Source organism: Coffea eugenioides, chromosome 11, assembly GCF_003713205.1.
Source record: "Coffea eugenioides isolate CCC68of chromosome 11, Ceug_1.0, whole genome shotgun sequence".
NCBI lineage: Eukaryota > Viridiplantae > Streptophyta > Magnoliopsida > Gentianales > Rubiaceae > Coffea > Coffea eugenioides.
This window is the reverse complement of record NC_040045.1, coordinates 45,514,658-45,536,241: the sequence shown is the minus strand read 5'-3', so window position 1 is coordinate 45,536,241 and position 21,584 is coordinate 45,514,658. Positions and strand designations below refer to the sequence as shown.

At 37.1% G+C, this 21,584-nt stretch overlaps 2 protein-coding genes across 3 annotated transcripts; both read right to left on the bottom strand.

Annotated features, from left to right (window-relative positions):
- Nucleotides 1-500: 500 nt before the first annotated feature.
- LOC113751375 (inactive leucine-rich repeat receptor-like protein kinase CORYNE) lies at nucleotides 501-4,019 on the bottom strand. 2 transcript variants are annotated; one of them, XM_027295365.1, is made up of 3 exons: nucleotides 3,765-4,019; nucleotides 2,076-3,068; nucleotides 501-1,359 (listed from the first exon to the last, which is right to left on the bottom strand). In XM_027295365.1, the coding sequence occupies exons 2-3, from the start codon at nucleotides 2,957-2,959 to the stop codon at nucleotides 1,050-1,052; spliced, it is 1,194 nt and encodes a 397-aa protein (XP_027151166.1). In that variant the 5' UTR covers nucleotides 2,960-3,068; nucleotides 3,765-4,019; the 3' UTR covers nucleotides 501-1,049. The 2 variants fall into 2 exon arrangements, with proteins under 2 accessions (XP_027151166.1, XP_027151165.1); XM_027295364.1 differs by having other exon boundaries at nucleotides 2,076-4,019.
- A 6,795-nt stretch (nucleotides 4,020-10,814) lies between these two features.
- On the bottom strand, nucleotides 10,815-21,267 carry LOC113751374 (ADP-ribosylation factor GTPase-activating protein AGD3). The gene is made up of 19 exons (XM_027295363.1): nucleotides 20,538-21,267; nucleotides 19,342-19,418; nucleotides 18,598-18,698; nucleotides 18,380-18,450; nucleotides 17,645-17,707; nucleotides 16,865-16,909; nucleotides 16,167-16,232; nucleotides 16,028-16,075; nucleotides 15,820-15,915; nucleotides 15,697-15,738; nucleotides 15,088-15,303; nucleotides 14,852-14,983; nucleotides 14,517-14,741; nucleotides 14,294-14,380; nucleotides 13,879-14,214; nucleotides 12,756-12,901; nucleotides 12,570-12,663; nucleotides 11,837-12,318; nucleotides 10,815-11,591 (listed from the first exon to the last, which is right to left on the bottom strand). The coding sequence occupies exons 1-19, from the start codon at nucleotides 20,580-20,582 to the stop codon at nucleotides 11,477-11,479; spliced, it is 2,487 nt and encodes an 828-aa protein (XP_027151164.1). The 5' UTR covers nucleotides 20,583-21,267; the 3' UTR covers nucleotides 10,815-11,476.
- Nucleotides 21,268-21,584: the final 317 nt, after the last annotated feature.

Below are 21,584 nucleotides of genomic sequence, written 5' to 3'. Positions count from 1 at the left end.
GGACCGTGTGGCAAAGATTTGATTGAATTAAGCCTGATTGGTTAAGTTTTGGAATTCCCCAAAGACACCAGGAAGGTTTCTCTTCAGGCTTCCCATCTGCGAAATGCATAATCATCATTTTCAATTGTTACGATATCATTCTGATTAGTAGAGGTTCTTTCTGAAGCTTGATACGGTAAGAATTAAAATGACCCTTCGGCCTGGAGACAGGGTAACTATCAAGAGGCTTGAAATGAAAGATGATCTATACTGCAGCGGAGTTTACTGTGATCAATCCAGAAAGAAGAGACATGCCATCATTACTTCAATCAAAGTGCTATTCCCAATTTAGAAATTAAAAAAAAAAAAGAAAAAAAGACAGCTCTTTGCTTTTCGACTTTGGGCTACAATCTTTAAAACATTTCGTTAAAGCTAAAAAGGATAAGAAAGCATAACTTTGATCACGGGTAGGAAGTTAAAAAAAGGGTCCCAATCATAACGTTTTGCTTGACCAGCAACCAAAACAAGAGAATCACTGCATTATTAGCATTACTAAAAGAAAACAGAAGCGGCTGCAAATTTCCCACCAAGTTCCATCATTAGATTAGCACAAAGCACGTTCATGCAGCTGTCTCCCATATGCTGCTTTCAAACGACACATTTTCTTTTTGCAGAGAACTCGTGCAATATCATCAGCCTCTTCAAAAAAAGCGCTAATCATTTTCTTGCATCTTTCCCTACTTTTCTTCTTTTGGATGAGGGTGTGGGGGGATTAGATAATTACACTTTTTTTTTTACCAAGAAATCAAAAATAGCCAAAGAACATAACAGGTTCAAACAACCATGAAGGCTCACAATTTTGACAGGAATTCGGAGTCTCCAGAGCCTCTCCACAGAAGAGGCAAGACGGTGGAACATCTTGGTTGCTCCTACGGCATAAACCCTAGCAGGAAATTGGACAGCTGCACATAGTTAGCTGTTGAAACAACCAAAAGCTCCTTGCCTTGGGGTGCAAAATAGACACTTTTCCTAAAAGTTAAGAACATCAAGTGCGAGTTTTGTTGCATTCTTCAGAAACTATTAAGTTGGGTGAGCATTGAGACAAGCTCGTCACTCGAGGGCCGGTCTGCAGGCAAGTCAGAAAGGCATACAACTGCAATTCTAACTGCCATCAGCATTTCATCTTCCTCAACCTCTTCCCCAAGAATACTTTTATCCAATGCTTCTCGAGCTTCTCCTGCTTGCTGCAGACGTCGAAGCCACTGTCCTAAACTTCCTCCATTTGAACCTTCACCAAAGAAAGGATCCACTGGGTTTCTCCCAGTCAATAAAACAGCCAAAATGACTCCAAAACTGAAGACGTCACTCTTATCAGTATACCTACCCAACACTTAAAACCATTAATATCTTCATTCTAAAGCATGCACAGAATATATCAAACTTGAAAATGTTCATAGGAAGTATTGACCAAACTTTTCTTGTTTTGTTTTTGGATTCCTGTGGGAAGAAGTAGCATAAAGTCTCAAAGTGACTTGGTTTGGGATTAACTCTCTTTGTTGAGAAAATATTCAGAAAGATCTTCATTTTGTGTAATAAGATAGTAGTAAAATACCACGTCTCTACCCACAAATACTCCTCAACTTAAAACCAAAGACTCTGCAATCAAGGGCACTTTTTCCAGACCATTACTGAAACATTTATTATAAAACCTCAATATTCTGAAGGACGAGTAAAAACAGCAAACGGAATTGTGTTTACACGACAACAGCTATAAGCTAGTTTAACCCTCGACTAAGCAGTCCAACAAAGGCATTTTAAACAGGTACATTCTCAGAGAGACACATTAGTAGCAGCCATGATCAACATATTCAAAGGTGAAGGGAACCCCTGCAGTTAATAGACGAGAAACATTTCTCATTCAGTTAATAGCAAGTAGCATTGTTATAGACCTCCACATGCCATCAACCTCACCACCTTTTAAAATGCAGCAGCTAATTCTGAAGTGACAACGGAACAAACAATTGCATTCATTTTAAAAGGCTTCATTCAAACAGCAAAAGCTAAAGTTTCACACATGCACCTTTAAAATGCAATACCTGCAGTTCTGGAAAGACTCCGGAGCACTGTAACCTGAGGCCATTCTGTTGAAACTGGGAATGATCTTTGCCAAACCACAATCTGCCAGCCTAGGCTCAGATTCTGCATCCAACATCACGTTTGTGGGCTTCAAATTGCAATGCAAGATTGTAGGATTACAAGAAAAATGAAGATACTGGAGTCCCTTGACAATGCCAATTGCTATTCTGAGCCGGGCTTCCCAGCTAAGTTGCATCTGGTTCTGCCTCACTTTACTCATTGCATCTTCAAGGCTCCCAGAGGGCACATAATCATAGACCAGACAGAACCTATCAAACTCGCGAATGTAAGCCCTTAAACTCATCAAGTTCCTGTGCCTTAAGCAAGCAAGCACTTCAAGTTCCTGCTGTATCCTTCTCTTTACAGACTTACTATGAGCCTCAGGGGAGCCAGGCTCAAAAGGCTCCAGCCTCTTGACGGCTATAGTTAGGCCATTGTCAAGGATAGCCTTATAGTAGTTTCCATTCGGGCTTGAACCAAGCAATTGGGTTTCGTTAGCAAGAGCTAACTGAAGAGTCTTGGGAGGAATTTTGGGGGAGAAAACAACAGGGCCCTTGAGAATTGGGGTCCTATTGACATACCTGACAAACCATCTTATTAGCAGAGCAAAGAGAAGGGAAAATATCAATCCTGTTATGATTCCAAGAAAAACACTCAAGATGATTCTCTGGAGCCTGATCTTGAAGGCTGGTGATCTAGACGGCCATGGAGGTTCAGATGAGCTGTCCTTAATCGTCTTTTCTTGGCATCGGCCACAGCTAAAGAGTAAGCTGCAAATGAGCAAGAATAGTATTTGTATGGCAAAACTGCTTTTTTGAGGATAAGTACACCTCGCCTGCTCCATAGAAAGAAGGAAGTCTTGATGACACCCGGATTACTGGTTGAGAAGGTGAGGAATCAAGCAAACCCACATGTCTGTGCTAATGGAGAAGGCTATGATCTCTCCTCCTCTCCTGAAGTAAAAAAGCAGTTCAAACTAGTACTTTTTAACCAGCTCAAAAATCCAGAGGTTTGTAATGGTAAACTCTAAAATACGACGCAGAATTGAAGCATTTTGCAAAGAACTAAAGAAGCTAAAAAAGGAGGCCAGCAGCTAATGCGAAGAGTTTTGGTTCTGTAGCAGGAGCACAGTTTCAGAATCAAGGGCTCGCAAAGAAGCAGGCTTATTTTTTTTTTTTTTTTTTTTTGGGGGGCAAGAATAAAAGAAAGAAGAGAGAGGGCCAATGAGTAGCAAGATTGCTCCAAAGGCCGGAACTTTATGGCAGAGAACTCAAAAAAAAGAATCCAAGTTGCAAGCTTAACAAAGGTTGAGTAGAAAATCTTGTGAATGAAGGAAATACAGAATCATTTCATCATACATTCGATGGGAAAATCTCGCCCTTTGTTTTATTCCGCGAAGTCCCACCTAGAGAAACAAAAAGTGAAAAGAAGAGAAATGAAAAAGAAAATAGTTTTTGAAATTATTTTATGGCCGCTACAAATTTAGGAGAGAAAATGGGTGGGAAATGCCAGTCCCAGATTTTGCTGAAAAAAGAAAAGCACGTTTCCTTCCTACAACCGGAAGCAGAAATGAAAGAAAATACTAAAGTAGACCACACAGCCATAGTTAACTAAAAACCCAGAAACTGATGAGAAACAGAGGCACATACTGGTAGTTGGTCCCCGAGAGTTTAAAAAGGATCCCAAATAATCAGAGGACAGAAACAAGAAACAAGCATCCAGGGAGGCCCCTTTTTACTGCTGCTGTTACTAATCGGGAACTAGGCTTAGCAGTGAAGGAAAAAACTGCTATTACAACAGTAGTATTCCCCAGCCCAGGCAGCACTCAGCTCAGCGGCGGTAGAGAGAGAGAGAGAGTGATTCAGTTAGGAGCAGCAAAGTTTGTATCTTTCACTCTTGCAGCTGGTGATTGATTGGGTAGGAGCAGTGGCCAGTTATTTATTACAGTACCTATTAATACTCATAATTATTAGCATACTAACACAAGTTGTGTGTGTGCTCGCGCGCGTGTGGGGGAACACACACAATCTCTCTCTCCGAAGTCTATTAGGATACATACTGCTACGGAAGAGGTAGTAGTAGGAGGTGTCAGAACTCCACCAACGACAATTTGACATGGGTTCCCGCCCTAGACTATGTAGAGGTCCCACCCTAAGTGCCAAGTCCGCAAAAGTACGAACCCACAGAACCACCATACCGAAGCTAAGCTGGTGCGTCTGTCCGAAGGCGAAACATCCAACCCTGTAGCAGTGCTGCTGCTGCTGCTGGAACTCACTCAATCCGGGCATCATCCCTTTGATCTGTTGCCGTTTTATCAACCTATCAACCTATATAGTAAAAGCGCGAATGGGTTTTCTTAGGATGATTGTTGTTGTGCTGATGTGTCTCCGTTTAATTGGCTGGAGTTTGGTCGTCATTCCCGTGCGCCTCGCGTGCTTGCTTTTGTTTCCCGTGCGTCAATCCTTTTGTTTCATTGTTTGTTGTTTGCCGGGGGAAGTGTTCCGCTAAAATCTGGTCCCATGTGCCTTTGATTTTTTTTCTTTTCCCGGCTTTTTATTGGTGGTAGTCAAATGGGTAGACCTTCTCTCTCTGTAACAGCTTTTTTTGGTGGGATTTGACAGGGGGTTGGGCTCGATGCATCAAAAGTCTCCTCTTTCCCTCTTTGTTCATCGACCGTCACTCTCTAAACCTCTTTGAACAACTCTCTCTCTTCTTCTTCATCTTTCAGCCTCTCTCTGAGAACAACATAATGAGTAAGATGGTTTTCTTCATCTTCCAGCATCTCTCTTCTTCTTAGAGAGGCTCTTTGTTTTAAAGTTCTCAATTGGGGGGGGGTCCAGCTTTTTTCCCTTCTGATTGAGTTGATGGACGGTGGGCTCAAGACTGCAAAGGGACTGGTAATCTTCCTCTTCTCCCTTTGTCATCTCCCTCTTTCCATACCTCAAGTAGTTATAGCTGATTTTTTCTATTTTTCTGCCATTTTGCCTGATATTTCCTTGGCTAAAAACAATCAATTCTTCCCCCTTCTTTTTTTTTGGTCCTTTTCTGAAACGACGAGGAAGTGAAAGGTTAATATTTCATCTCCACTGTCTATATGAATTTGTAGAATACAGATATGGTATTTTTCTTCTCCTTTCTTTCCTTGATTAATGTCTTTGTTTCATTTCAGTTTTATCATTAAATTTTTATTTTTAGTTTGAACAAAAAACTTTTAATATGGTTGGAGATGGTGAATAATTGATGATTAGCTGGCTTGTAGAGTATTTATTTACTTTATTTTTTTTACCTACTTAGTGTTTTATTGTTCCATTTTTCTTTCCGCTTTTGCCTTTCTTGGATTTCTTCTGCAACAGGAAGGAAAATGGCCACCCGTAAAAGACAACTGCTGAATGGGAAAATCGTAAGCTTTGTTTTATCATTCTAATTTAATTTTACTTTAAATTGCTTTTTTCAGAGCTCAAATGATGGTATACTTTTCTTTGGCCTTTGCTCTTTTCAAACCTCATTCGAGTTTTCTTTTTAGTCTGTTTTTTTGGTGTCTTTCATGCAGGTGTTTTGTTGATCTCCTGATCAGAAAAGCAATCCATATGGTAAGCAAAAAGATTCACTTGTTTAAAATAGATTTCTTCATCTTCAAAATATCTTTCTATTTGCTCCAGTTCTTCCGATTCCTTTTTCTTCTTAGGGTTTTCAACATTTGAAGAATTAATAAATTTCTTCTCTGAGAATCAGGAACTTCCAGGTCATATTGGTCATTGGCCATGAGTTACAAAAAATCGGGTGATGCTATTCTTTTTTATTGCTTTGTGTTGAAATTTTTTGTTTTAGTACATAAATTGTTTCTTGGTAAAACCTTTTGAATATTCGTTTTATGAACCTTAAGTGGTAATTAAACTGAGTATCTTCAGCAATATATTTTTTTGTTACAATGGCAATCTAAATGGTTTTCCTATTTGTAGGTGGTTAAAGGTTTGTCCAAGACGAGGATTCTCAAATATTACATTCTAAGCACCAGCTTGAAATAATGAGTAAGTTGCTGTTTTAATAAACACCTTAAATTTTCAATTCCTTGATCAAAAAAAGAATTAAATTGCTACATAATTGTAGTTTTGCCTCTTGAATCATAGACTACGATGTTTAATAGCTTGGAAATTCTTATTAGGAAAATCAGTTTTGGTTGACTTAAGTCTATATTTACAACACATGATGTTCTCTTAGATTTGTAACATTTCAGTAAGATTAAGTCTGGAAAACTGAACCTTATGATAGTTTTTTTACTTGGTAAAAATGAACTTAATTGAGGTAAGCCTAAACAGAAAATTTTGTGAGAAACATGAAGATGGTATTCCAATTGATAGGTTCAAAAAGGTGAATGTGATGGAGACCTTCAATTTATGTTGAAGTTTTTTATGCAGGAAAGAACTTAAAGGAAGGGCATGTTACTTTTTAAGAAAATTTGGTAGAACTCCTAATTTGTTTTAACTGGATGGATAATTTGTACTAAATATAACACATTTAGATGTTCAAATATGAGGACAAGATGCCTCTACTTTGAGATAAATGGCATACAATTCTTCCTAGAATTTGAGAATACAATCACTTCTTTGACACATCCAACTATTTTTGGAGAGGTGTTCTGGAGTCATCTTACCTCAGATTTTTTATGAGAAAAATTGACAGAAAGACCTCAGAGCCATCTCTCTCCTATCTTTTGTGTCAAAAAAAATTTTTTTTCCCATCTCCTTTCTGTGCAAAAAAGTTATTGTTTTCCTCTTTGCTGGCGAGTTAAAGTACTAGGAGTTACAAAACCAGAGGCATTCCCTCAAATCCTGTATCTGCAATAGAGGGGTTTGGCTCAATATTGACAAGACTAATCAATTCCCATCAGATAATTTTCCATATCTCAATCCCCTCCAACTCAAAGCTTCTATTTGAAAAGTCTCTTCTGTTCTTATCTTTCTTTCTTTCTCTCTGACTAGCTTCTCCACTCTTGTTCTATGTATACTTTTTTTCTCTTGATTAAATTTTATTTTATTCTCTAATAAGTTTTATATGTTTGTTACGGGTTGAGGAATAGGGATTTGATACCAAGTATGAATGTTTGGAAATTCTTTGCTCAAGTAAATACTTTTAGGATCTCTGTTTTTCTATTTTTTCTTTCTTTTTACCAAAAGTCAACTATAATCTTCTCCTGTCCTTACACCGCTTTCATAGATGTTCAAGAAATGGACTATGGAGAGGACAGTCTGCCTCTTATTGAAGTATTTCCTAAAATTCCAGTGTAAGTCATGATTATGAGATTGTCAGGTCTTTTTAAGCAACTCCATTCAGTAATTATCCTTACTTAAGATCCAATATTTTATGCTTTCACTTTTTTGCATTGAAACTTGTGATTATTTCCTTAGATGAAATGGTTTAATTTCTTTCCTCTTTTTTCATGTTCATAGAAATTTTTGTTTTCCAGTTGATATTGCCAATAACTCTTTATAAGTAAAAAATTCAAATTAAGAGGGTGTGGGTTGACTGTTTCTGTTAAACTCTCTTAGTTAGTTGGTAATGATTTTGTCATTTTTTTTCTTTTTGCAGCCAGCTAATGCACTTTTTGGACAACTTTTTATAGCTCAACTTTTTCCCTTGGATTTGGATCAAAATTGTTTGATTAACGACTAGAATGTCATGTTTGCTTTGCTAGGCACGCTATCTACGCAATTTATTCAATGCTTGGGGTTAAATTCTAGGCTGTTAATGGTTGAAGTAGTTAAATTTCAAACCATGTAGGGTTTGTGAACCATTAAATGAAAATATTGAATTCTTGAAAGGGCTATGAAATCAAAAGGGTCTTACTCAGAAAGGAGAGGAAAACTTGTGATATTAATCTACATATCATCTTGCTTCATGTAACTATAGACCTTTATTTTAATGTAAAAAAAAGCAAGGAAAAAATGGTAGGTTGTATATTTCATTTGCAACTGTTAATAATGTTGAAGAATATGAAGAATAAGTTCAATAATTTTCTCTGAATCATTTTCATGTTATTACCATGAGGTTGTTTTAATTATATTCTTTATCTGGCCGACGCTTATTTACACTAAAGTTTTGTTAGATAAAGGAAGAACGAAATAAGGAGCCTACTTTTCTTATTTCAGCCTTCAAGGTATGTGCAGGAGTTATCGTTTCAGTGTTTTTGTTCTCTCTTTGCTTTCTTTTTTTTTCCAAATTTATTTAGCAGTTTATTCTTTGCACAACTATTGATGGATTTTGGGTAAGTCATTGGAGGCTGTGTATGGATTTCAAGGTGAAGAAGTGGATAAAGAATCTAAACTGACACCTTATGGTGAAAAAATTAGTCGAGGCATGTGGTGATGGAAATATCACAATTAGCCTGGCACTATTGTCTTTGAGCTACTGGAAGATGATCAATGTGGTTCTTTACAAACTAAAATTGAAGGATATAGCAGTCCAGATGCCAAGTCAAACCCTTTACAAGACCCTCGAACTAGCTTTGGATTCGGAACGCAAGTCATGGTTTTCTTTTGAATTGATGTAGTTCAGAATTTGAGTTAAATAGGTACTTATTCACCTTATGCATCTTATGCTATCCTCGGTTACTTGTTACTTTTTTCTAAAGAAACTTAACTGATACAAATTCCCCAATTTATTCGACCAAAAAAATTTTTGCTTTTGTTTTTAATTGGACCTATAATACAAATTTCCCAATTTAATCGAGATCTAAGAATTGTTACATTGCAGCCCTGTTTCTATTTCAAAAAGGCATATTTGTGGAAGCCTTATGGAATTGTATTAATAATTTCTGCATTAGAAGCTTTCAGTTGATCTTGACTTTACTGATTGGTCCAAGATTGCTTGTAATGATCTTATGCCTTTTCTTAATGAAGATGATGTAATCCATGGGAACTTCAACTTGCTATTTCATTGATAGTTTAAATAGTTCATATCAAGTTGGTCAGTGGTTTACATTTTTTCTTGTTTTAGGTATTCCTGTTAACTTCATTTTTTCTTGAATTCCAAGTCATCCTGTCCGCTCATTGCCTTTCTATTAAATGATGGAAACCACATGGATGACTTGATTGTGCTTGTTTCCAAATAATGTATAGGAATTACTGTCATTCTTGATGAATAGCAAGTCTTTGCCTAAATTCAACATCTTTTGGTTGAGGACTGCATGTGCTGAACCCTCTTAGGATCATTTGCTTTGATCCCTCAAATTTCTAAATCTCTTTGCATTTCCTTCACGCGTTGTTTTTTGAATAATCACTTATTGCTATCAATCATATAGTACTTACTGAATTTGCTTTTGAAATTTTGGGAAGAAAAGTGAAAAATTTGATGAACTGCTTGAGTTGGTTGGCTACTACAAGACATTTCTCATGAATTCTTATCAAGAAGCAAGGTATGGTTTTCCAACCACAAACAGTGTGGATATGAACTATTTTACTATTTGTTATCATTTATCTTTCCCTGGTATAGTGATCAATAATTGTGAGATCGATTGGCCTTTTTATTTAATCAATAATTTCTTTTTTGTATTTGTTTCCCATGGAAATATTAGTTCTTTCATTTTTATTTCTCAAATTTCAATATTTTGGGCTTCAAAACTTATAACATATTTCGTTCCTATTTTTACATGGTGTTATTCTTAATTTTGTCTAATGTGTAAAGTTTTGGTTTCAACATACAAGAGCTTAATTTACAGTTGATTTTGACACATACAAGGCCATGGCTATAAAGAACGTTATCACCATTGCATGCGCATATCATGCATAGCTACCAGCAAATTGCATATTTTATAGCGGAGAAAGTAGTTTTTATTTGCTTCCTGCTGGGCCAATGCTAACTCAATTTATACTGTAATATTATATTCCTTTTAGTTCCATCAGAGTAGTTCATTTATTACTCTGTCCAGATTATGTCCTTAATGATACATAAAATTCATATGGCTTAAACATAAAATTGCATTACCTCTTGTGCAGGATAAAAACATGGCAGTAGGAGATTATTCGAATAAGCTCTGGGAAGAGGAAGACAAATAAACTCTTGAACGATATTCGGCATTGTAAAGAGATTGAGAAATGCAAGCTTGAACCATAGTTAGTAAACACTTAGTATCCAATTATGCATACAACTTGTAATAATTTATAGAAGTTTTTTTTAAACTGTATTCTTTATTAATATACTTGGCCTTGACTCAACATATTCGGCCAATATAGTTTTGTAACTTATTTTAGTCATTACTCCTAATTATGGATTATCTATTTTGTTTTAACAAAAACTATTACAATGGGCTTGACGCTGGGCATACTACCTATTAATTTCACACCGCGCAAATGCGCGGTGATCCCCTCCTAGTTGATTGGAAAAACACTACACTACCGACCACTGACTACTTTTTTGGTCGCAACAATAAATGTCCTATAACCTAATCTAAGGGGAAGGGGAGGGATTCGATGTGAGTACAGACTTCATCGATGAAGACTACTGACTACACTACACTCCCTCCTGCCACTTTCTGCCGGAGGATCCAACCGTGTGGCGTTTTCCAATTCCAAGGTCCTTGCTAATAATAAAAAAGATCCATCGAGTATGTAAGAAGAGGCCAGGTGGCAGTGACTTCATTGCGACCAGTTAAGAAGAGTGTTTTGAACGCTAGGAGGAGGGAAAAGAAAATCGCAGCAGCAGCAAAAGCAAAACTGAGGCTGCTAAATTACTTGCTACCATATGAACACTAAACAAACCGACTCAAAGTCAAAACAGGAGCGAAACTGCTCTTTGCTCTTCTCCTACTTTGAACTATTGTTCGACAAAAATTAACATCAACACCAAACTTTCCATTTCTAACATCAACAGATGAATGTACACGCTCTCACACTAAGTCTCCACTGCCCACCAGAGGGAAAAGAACACGAGACGAGACCCCAAGGAGTGGCTCCACATTACATTTCAAATATGATCCCTGGGCAGCTCTCGTCTCAACCATCCACTCTCAGGCCCCAGTTAATTCCTTTTTCTTTTTTAATTTTTTACCTTTTTCTTCTTTAACCAAAAAAAAAAAAAAAAAAAAGAAGAAAGAAAACCTATTTGTACAACTTCACCTTACGATCCTACATACAAACTTTGCAACACGAAGCAACAATCAGGCATGCCAAAGTAACTGCCTCCTCAACCACCTCCCCCCAATCACTAATCAGCGTTCCGTTGAACTGGTAGTGCAGTTAAATAGACACTACAACAAATGAGATCACAGTTACAAAAAAACATTCAAAAATCTTCTCTGGCAGAGCTCTCCCTCTAGCTTCAGTCTCTGGGAACCCACCACTTTTAATTTGTCTCCAGACTATCACCATCACCCGTTCGACTCGCACAACATGGCAAGAATCTCATTGTCATCCAGATTTGATTCCACAGCAAGCCCAAAAGGGGTTTTATCTTCTCCATTAAGAGCCTGTGGATCAGCTCCCCTGCAATTTTAGAACACGATTGATTTAACAAGCACGGTACAACCACCATTGTAATGCTTCTTAAAGCGTATAAATTAGCAAGTATTTTCAAGCCGACAATTGAGTGCTGCTGTTTCTGTAGGAGTTGCTACTACTGTGTAAAACTATAACTCATATACAACAATCTTCATTATTGTTGCTTCCTTGTCCCTCGGTGTATAAGCCGCATTATATAACTACTGCAGTATGCCAACTGTAAAGATTACCTCGAAAGGAGCAGCTTGACAAATGGAGCTTTGCCTCTCATTACACAACGATGAAGTGCAGTCTGGCCTCTTGAATCAGATGCATTAATGTTCACACCATACTGCAGAAGAAGCTCCAGCATTCCTATGTCCGCAGTTTCACATGCAAGGTGGAGCAGGGAGCAACCAGACAGATCTTCGGTCATATGGATTCTGCTAGTACTTGCCATGTGGGAAGAACTCGAGCACAACTTGCCCAATGACTCAGCCTCTAAGTAGCTATACTTGTGATCAATGCCACTCTGTTCTTGCAACAGCATTGCTTTGGCAAGGGTCAATGAAGAATTAGAGACAGCCTCCTCGCAAACAGCATTCAAATCTGCTTCAGAGCTAACAATGAGACGGTACACAGCTTTCTTGTCATTAGTACGAACTGCCTCCCAGATTTGATGTGCAACTAATCGAATGTCCCTAATCTTTTGAACAAAAGCTTTATCTGCGTACTGCAACCAGGTGAAAGATGTACATGTTACCATTACAAAAGCAAAATTGTCTTTGCAGCACCTACCAGCTTGCCAATAAGAAGGAAAAATTGGATTGCCAGGTTTTCCTAATTCAGAACACGACTCCATAAATATCAACTACTAGTGGACAGGCCACTCTGACAAACATAATCAACAGCACTCTCACAGTATAGCACAGTCACATTTCAGTCATTATGCTTATACTTTGCTCATTCAAAACTACAAATTACCTTTGCATGGATAAATTTCTCCTTTGTTGAAATGGAATCGGCAGGACTTGGCTTGTTTATGCGTATTAATTGTGGTTTATCAGTCTTGTACAACCTTCAGTGTAAAAGTAATAAGATTATACGAGTTACAAAGCAACATCCTAGGTCATTAGCTTTAGAAATATAACAATTCAGGTAGTTATCTACCCAGTAGGCCCAAGATCCATCTGGAAGCTGCTCCTAGACTGCAACAAATCCTCCCAAACTGAATTTGCAAAGCTATTGCCCAAAGACTGAAATAAAGTTAGAACAGAGGGTTCCCATACTTTCACATCGAGGGTCAACGATCTCACCTTCAAATTAACCACATCAGAAGCATAGTTTAATAAAATCCACCAAATGAGCCAAAACATCATGTAAGCATAATAAAGAACCAGACATACGAATTACGATTGAGTGCTCGCTCAAGGAAAAAATTTAACTAAACAGACTATTTATCAAGTAAGATTACTTGGTAACTGCATCCTCAGTATTTTGATCCAGAAGATCATGTAGTTTCTGAATAGCATAAGCAGTGGGAGGGCGATCTTGTGTATACACGTCATGGTCCAGATTACAGACAAAAATTTTGCATCCAAATTACGAGCAAGACACAATTCAAAGAATGGCTCCCTGGAATGTACTCATAAACATTCAAGACGAATCATGCAGTTTTCGAATAACATAAGCTACTGGAGGCTGATTTTGTGCAGATACATCAGCCCAGATTATAGACACAAAATTCCACATTATAACAACTGCTAAGACATAATATGGAGAATGGTTTCATGGCATGTGCCTGTAAAAACTCGAGAGGAGACCTTCAACAAATGCCAGGTTCGATATAGGCCACTTACACAAATCCCATACTCTATCTAAACCATTAACGTAGAATAAACTTGAGCTCCTGGCATATAACAAGAATGACGTCAAACTTCAAATTTTTGCAGCATCCTCAATACCAAATAAATGTGAAATTAAGATAAATGAAAATAACTACAATTCTGACCTCACAGAAGAGCTTCAGTAAGAAAAGTTTCAAAGGCATATGAGACAGAGTTGATAAATTATTGAAAAATTTTCCAAAAATGATTCAGGAAGTTTCTTAGCCTGAATGAACACACAAGGCATTTGGTTGACATGGAGTTTCTTTCCTTTTACAGACCCCACATGCAAACCTTGTCAATAAAGACATGATTTATAAACTTACAAAGAGTATGTATGTTCAAGTCACAAACAAAATTTTAAAGAGCATGTCAAATGGCACAGTCCAAAAACTAATAAAACAGACCTTTGATATGTGCACGCCAAGATTGCGATGAACACCGGAACACTCAATACAGACAAGAACACCCAGATTTAAGGATGCCCAATCTGGCTCAATGGCACCACAATCAGCACATTTATCATTTCCACATACTTTTCGCAACACATCAATTGGCTTCTCACTTTTCACACATGATCGAGGTTGTTGTGAATTTCTAAATGGGCGTTCAAGATGCACCGAGGCAAGCCTCTCAGAAGCATAGTCCTCCGCTGCTGCATGATCAAAATCAGAGCTTTCAAATGAACTACTCTCACTGGCAGATCGGTGGTGCCCACTTCCCATTGGACTGGCCGGCAAACACTACAATAAATAATAGGGAGCTATCGATAAGATGACATGAAAAGCAACACAAAACCATAACCAACTCTCCTTGAATTACCCTCTCAGGAGCCTGGGAACTCAGCAAGGAAGCAATGACCCCAGTAATCTTTTCAATCCAATCCATCTGATCCAGGGCACTTTCTGCCTGAACCACAAGCAAAAGAATGATTACTGTCCTCATTCAAAATCACTAACAAAAGTTTCAGGATCCATCAGCAAGATAGATTAAAAGTTAATTCTACCGTCCTGGTAAAGTTAGAGGGTGAAAAAGGTAACCTTACCTGCAAGGTATAGTTCTTTGTTGGTGAAATTATCCTGAAGCAAAACCTCAGGTCTGACTGGTCAGCATCAACTTTTATTGTTGATGTCAACAGGTTGACAGTATGATGAGCAACTGATTTCTCATCATGCACTCCACCATGATAATGAGAAGAAAGCCACCGACTCAGCAGCCCAGAACCCAATTCAGAACTGTTCCTCTGAGCAGAAAGTTGACTGCCAGATCCCTAAGAACATAAGAAGACAGGGACACCAAAGAGTGAGTTCATACTTCATACATCAACTGTCAGAAATTTAATTTCCCAACTGTCAATACACCATCCATAATACTACATACAGAAGGTTTGCTGGTTTGCTTGCGATAGTAGTACAACATTCCTCGACTATCAAGGACAAAGAACCTTCTTTTCCAGTCACCTCTCAAGTTTGATGACCTTTTTGAAAGATAACCTTGTCTGATGGTTTGAACCTGACAATAAATCCAAAGGTTTTCCATACATTATAGAATGTTCATGGATGAACAAGAAATAAAACATTTGTTAGAAATCTTTAAAAACAGCATAAAGCTGTAACCTTTCCCCTTGCTGCAGATTGCATGACTGCCTCGATCATTTTGTGTGAACTTCTACCAATGGCTTGTATACCATCTCCATTAGGTGAACCGTTGGAACCATTTGAAGACCACCTGCTCTCCCGATCAATTTGTCTTTTATACTCTTGCATCCTTTCATTAAGTGCTGCCTGCTCATAGTTTGACCGTTCTCTTGATTGTTGCGCATATGTCAGGACCTACAGAAATGACTATGTATTGAAGATATATGTCATAAAAGATTACAAGCAACATTCATGCACTTTTCTTCAGTCAAAGTTCTGCATGATATAGGGTATACCAGAGATGCAACGTCCCAGTCCAAATTACAGAACTAAAGACACAACTAAACACAAAATTACAGCAAGTCAAATTCCTCCATTCAGCTCAACATAGGAAACAAACAAAAGTTGCAAATACAAAATCCCAATTAAAAAGAATAGAAAAGCCTTTACATTAAATATTCATCTATACGCACCCTTCACTTTTAGCAATATTCCATCAGAATTTCATGCTGAACTAAAAGGGACATTTAATTCTTTAAATGTACAACCGAATCTGAGACTACAACCAAGAAAAGAAACAAGACAAACCTGATTGATATATGGCTCCATCTGATGTAATAGCTCATACCCCTAGACAATAGAAAATTTTGCAAACTTCAGAGTTTAAAGCAATAGTAAAAACAAATTAAAAAAATACAGTATGCCAAAAACCTGTTTGAAATAACGAAGATGGGCATCCATTGTACCACTAACTGCTTCCAAGAATTCAAACCTCTTCTTTGCTTCAACATTAGAAAGAGCAGTAACCTGGACAGTTGCACCAAGTAATATGACATGGTCAAGATCATAGGACGAATTCATTGTCATTGAAATTCTAACAAGAAAATTAGAATGTGTCAATAGTAGCAAATACATATACCAGATTAAAGCGCGCCTGCTCAAAGGTTGACCTTGCATTATGAAGCTCCTAGATGTATTTCAGATCATTAAGTCTAAAGCATGAATAATTTACTGAAGGGAATAGTATAATAATAATTCATTCTTCACTTTCAGTTTACCTCCTCTAAGAGAGTAGCCACATCACTTTTTGTGCCTTTCCTAAGAGACAAGAACTTCTCCCTTGCCTGCATTGCAGAATGTACATCAGAATCTATATATAGTCTTACAATCTTTCTTCCTTCTATTTTGGGAGCGTGGACACACAGGGGGAGGGAACCGTTCGAGAATTAAGAACACTTAAATTACATAAGCCCAACTAAATATCCATTTCAGGTAAGAACATAGCAACAGAAATCCATACATGATCCTGTTGCTTCAGCAGTTTTCCTATGTTACTTTAGGACTTGCAACCTGCCCACCACATATGCCAATTTTTAGATGGCCCAGTCAACAGCACGTCATCATGCTCACAGATTTTACATTTTGGAAACCCAGATTAATTTCATGTAAGATTTCAAAATTAAGTTAACACTGTTAACTAGACATACGTGATCATCATGCAGCTACTCAATAAGCTACCAGTCTACCAACAATAACAGTAGTAAACTCTAGGCACTCTGGACAAATGAAGATGTATTTATAGCTAACTACTTCAAAGTGTCATAAAGATGACATCAAATTAATGCATTCAAAGGGGAAAATGAAGCTATAATCTAATCTTTGACTTGAAGAAAGAGTTTTTATGCAAGAACAAGATTATCCTCAAAACTCGTGCCATTAAAAACAAAACCAGAAGCATCTGAAAGGGCAAAAACACCTGATCATAAAGAAGGCTAGCCTTATCAAAACGCTTCCGTGCTTCCTGCATTTTAAGAAAAAGTCTTAGACCAAAAAATAACAAATTACAAGAAAATATCAAATTATCTGATGAATCAAAAAATATGAACTGTCATCACAAGGTAACACTTGGGAAAATTAGCAAAGGTCCTGAAAAGGGGAGAAGATGAAAGATGGACCACATAAATTGACTTGATTTTTGAAATTTAAATCAAATTATCTCAAACTGCAAGCCAAAGCACACAAGTTAAGGAATATGATCAATCTTTACTTGAACCGACAAAGTGAAGTAAGTCATCAAGAGCCAAGAGAGACATATATATATACACAGATATACAGAGATTAATTTGAAAATGGCATATATCATTCTATGAGTACTCAAATGCCAGTCGCTACTTTTTTCCATTACCAGCTGAATTCATCTCATAGTGCAACCCTTGTGCTTATGCTAGACGCGACAATGTAAGCGCCAATGAAAGAATTATCATTCAGCCAGATAACATCATTACCATATGCAAAACTTCAATCACAACGGTAGGAAGTCATTGGATACCACTAAAAAACAATTTACTGGACAATCAGATAACTAAAGCCTATAATTAGGCACGATGTCTCCACTAGTAGTTCAGTATAGTTATATGGAAACCCAATGGAGAAAACAACAAATCAAAACACAAATATTTCTTATCATGGAAGCATTTGCAGTGGCAGTCCACAACAATGAAAGCATCAAATTAAGAAGATTGACCAAACACAGTACCTTGACATCATGCAGATCTATATTGACAAATTGCAGCAATCGATCATTTAGCATGTGCTCAACCTGAAAAAAAGTAGAGTAAAATGTGAATCGGGAAAATAAACACCCAAAAGGCAACAACTGCAAACCATCAATATACAACATTTTCATAAATCTTTTCTTTTCTTTCCATTTAACTCCTTCAAGCTTTGGCATTAAAATATTTCAGATTAAAAGAATTTAGAACACATCCTATTCAAGTAACACTATAAAAGTTGCTAACCATCAATTTCTTTAACGGGGAATCAGCAAATCATGTCACTGTCAAGACTATAAAGCTTTCAGCCTTGCTTGCTTACGTTTAATATTTTGTAGATTAGAATGTATGAATTTGATCCTACTTTAGCAGAAAGACTAGTAAATAGGAAGATTGTAAAAATCATTTGCAGTGTATTAAATGAAAAGGAGTATGAAAATATTTCTTGAGATTATTCTCATGTAATATAAAGCTGAGTTTACCCATTTAGGTAATAACTACTACAAGAGGGAAAAAAATAGCAGAGTTGAGGGGCTTGGAGCAGTAAAGGAAAGAGAGAAATGAATAGAAAGCAAAATTTGTTCAAGACATGGACTGGACAAAAGGCACCCAAAGGCAGCTGATAACCCTCAAATTCCTCTTGCATGCTCTAAATTCCATTTCTGCAACTTCATCAAGGCGGAATTACAGAAAATTAAGGAAGTACAGAAAAATTTAACCTGAGACCTAAGGACTTCCTTGTACGTTCCAATCTCCCTCAATGCAATAGTAAATTTTGTCATGACAGGACCTGCAAGTTAAAAAGTCCATAGCATTCATTTGGATTATACACGTACAGCTTCTAAGTTATTGACACTGAAATGGACAAAAGAGAAAACAATATGAATTGAACTGATTCAGATGAATAATAAAGGGGCCTTGAGCAAATACAGCATACCTCCAAAGGCAACACTAATGGGATCATTATGCCCACCACCAAAAGTTTCTAGGGAACTAGCAAAAGCAATGTCCCCATCATATCCCTCTCCAAGTCCTTCACTGCAAATTTAAGACAAAGGCATTCATATAAAGCCTAATGGAAGAACAAGAAAAGGTAAATACAAAATCAACAGAAATGGGCTTCAGTTAGGCACACTTAACCTATATTGTCCCCAAAACTCAGCTGGTTTTCATGACTTCTGTCAACTCTTTGTATAACTGAAGTTTGTAAGTTATAAAAAAGGATATCCTTAGGTAGCACCAAAAGATAAAAGCTATTCCCTTTGACTCGTATAAATTTGAAGAACCATATCTTGCTAAAATTCGACTTTTAGAAGGCGTATTTAAATGATTTCGCAAATGCAAATCTACATTTCCTTTTTCTGTCTCAGTATGAGTTCAGAATCAATATAAATACTTCTGCCAGCATGAAGCACTCCAAGACAAATAGCATATAACACCACCAGGGCATTCAAACAGAACAGTTGATTTGTTATTTTCTAAATTATACTACAAACACTTCAAATATGTTAACTCTGTCCCAAGGAACAAATTGGAATAAAATTGGGTGCAGGTCAACAAACCCATAGCAAGTTAGGCTACATCCCAAAATAGTAAAGCCAAAACATAAAAATAAAAAGAAAAGATACGAAACTAAGTATCTTCCTAGCAAAAGGTCAAACAGAAACAAAGTCATACTTACGTGTATTTTCGACAGCCTTTGTAAAATTTCAAACATCTTTCCCTCAAGGATTCCGCACTTTCCTCAGAGCATTGTATCTAGTCCATAGAAAAGTGATGGAAAAGGGAAACAAAATCAATCGCTCCAGAAATCCTTGACAATAACAAAGGGATGACAAAAATACAGTAATGTGAAATGCACGTGTCTGTTTCACCACAAAAATTGGAAAAAAAATTAAAATAAAAAGTGTTTCGGAAATGCCTCCCAAGATTGAACTCCAGAGAAGCTCGTGAAATAGTTTTTCCTTAGTTGCCAAGAGGATATATCCTAAAGCTTTCAAAGTAGATTGAGGAATATTCATGTGGATGTTAACCTTATCAAATATATGTCATCTCAGATAATTGAAGAACCTGGATGTCTTTAATGGTCATCCTTAACCACAAGGCATCATAATCAGTTTACATTAATTTAGTTCAAGGAAACGATAGATTTAGTTGTATATGGTTAATAACTTCCTCTAACTACCTAAGGCTAGCTTAGGAGGGAGAGGGGGGAACAAAAATAGGAAAAAAGCTCTTCCAATGGAAAATCAAATTCCAAAAGAAGTGCTTGAGACATGGATAATTGAAAATTCCAGTATCAGAATGTCTCAGACTACATGCAGAATGCCAGTAGTACTCGTAATCCCTTGGATAAAGTAATGCAGTTACAGAAGGAAAATTTGTTGAAAAAACAAAAATACTATGTGTGTGTGTGTGTGTACATATCATACAGCAGAACAAGTTTGAGAAAAACTAAAACTTAAATCCCTTCTCACGCAGAGTTCATTTAGAAATCTAAAACTTAGCAACAATTAAAGTGGCCTAAGATTCTTACAAAGTCGACAATCACGCTTAACCGCAATTAAAATTTTTTCCAAAAAAAATCTTCACTAAATTATCAAGATACTTGAAAAAATAAATTAGCAACATTCACCTACTTAAGCACAATCAAGAAGCTAATGGAGATTAACAACAAAGCAAAAGCCAAATAAACAAACAAATAAATAACAAAATTTTTAAAAACAAAAATAAGTCGAAGCTGAAAAGTTGGTAACAAGACGGAGTAAGTCTTCCATGAAAGTGAGGCATTGCATAGCTGAAAACAAAGAAATTTTGGAGGGGGAGAAGGGGGGAGGTTGGAGAAATAAGAAAGAAAAAAAAAAAAAGTTGTGTTACCTGCTTGCGGAACATGGGAGAGTCATCAAGCTTAGCGAAATGCATGTTGGCAAAAATCGAAAGTTTGGTTTTTGTTGTTGCCAACAATTCTTAATTAACATAGGAGTTGAGTTGATGCGGGGTACAACAACATTGAACACAAACGGCTTGGGAAAAAGTTCGATCTTGGAAGTTTTCTAGTGCGGGGAAAGATTTCTTCTTGTTTTTTTTTTTTTTTCGGTGTGGTTTGGTTATTGGATTAAGAAAAGGAATTGATTTGGCGGAGACTCCGATCTCAAAGATTACTGTTCATCCAACTAAAGCGCAAAAGCCAGAAGCCGCCCATCAGCATCATTAAGCAAGTTGGGCAGATGTAAGTGCGTACAAGTAGCATCCACTAGGAAATTAATTTTAGGAGTAGCAGCGCAGAGTATCAGCTGGAGAAGTTAATTTATTTTTGATTTAAGGAGAAGGATGAGTGAATAAATGTGAGGGTTGAAAACAGGAAATGGGAAAGAGGGAGGAGCTTTGGGAAAAGTGAAATGATTTTGTGTGTGATGGTGGTGGGGGTTACTACGGGTACAAAACACCAGAAGGAGAAAAAGGGGAGAGAAACCCTAGAAATAGAAGAAAGGGGAAAGGTGATGGGGGAGGAAATGAATGAAAGTTATACCGCTACAAGTCACAGTGCAGTGCTAGGAAAGCAGCAGAGCTGAGAAGAAAAGCTTCTAGGAGGAGGAGGAGGAGCGGTAACTAGAATGCTGTGCTGGTGGTAGTATCACTGCACTGCACTAGTATAATACTATGTAAATCTTCTTCTTCTTCTTCTTCTTCTTCTTCTTCAACTCTTCATCATACCAAATTATGAGTCATTACTGCCCGCAAGCATTCATTTGGGCCTGAGGCTGTAATACTTGTACTACTAACTTGTTTATTATTTATTTTTATTTGTTTAAACCATAGAGATAGAAAGATAGCGGGCGGCACAAAATACTAGAAAGCATTTAGAAGTGAAGAAAAAAAGTAGTACTAGTGAAGATTTTTTGTACACCTTAATGGAGTACTAAT

What these genes read in the sequence shown, in the direction of transcription:
- LOC113751375 (XM_027295364.1), bottom strand. Translation starts at nt 2,959, where the DNA reads ATGGAGCAGGCGAGGTGTACTTATCCTCAAAAAAGCAGTTTTGCCATA. An exon ending in GAGTCTTTCCAGAACTGCAG is followed by an intron (nt 1,360 to 2,075) that starts GTATTGCATTTT and finishes AGTGTTGGGTAG; the next exon opens with GTATACTGATAAGAGTGACG.
- LOC113751374 (XM_027295363.1), bottom strand. Translation starts at nt 20,582, where the DNA reads ATGCATTTCGCTAAGCTTGATGACTCTCCCATGTTCCGCAAGCAG. An exon ending in CTCCCATGTTCCGCAAGCAG is followed by an intron (nt 19,419 to 20,537) that starts GTAACACAACTT and finishes TCTATGGACTAG; the next exon opens with ATACAATGCTCTGAGGAAAG. An exon ending in AGCAAACCAGCAAACCTTCT is followed by an intron (nt 14,742 to 14,851) that starts GTATGTAGTATT and finishes TTATGTTCTTAG; the next exon opens with GGATCTGGCAGTCAACTTTC.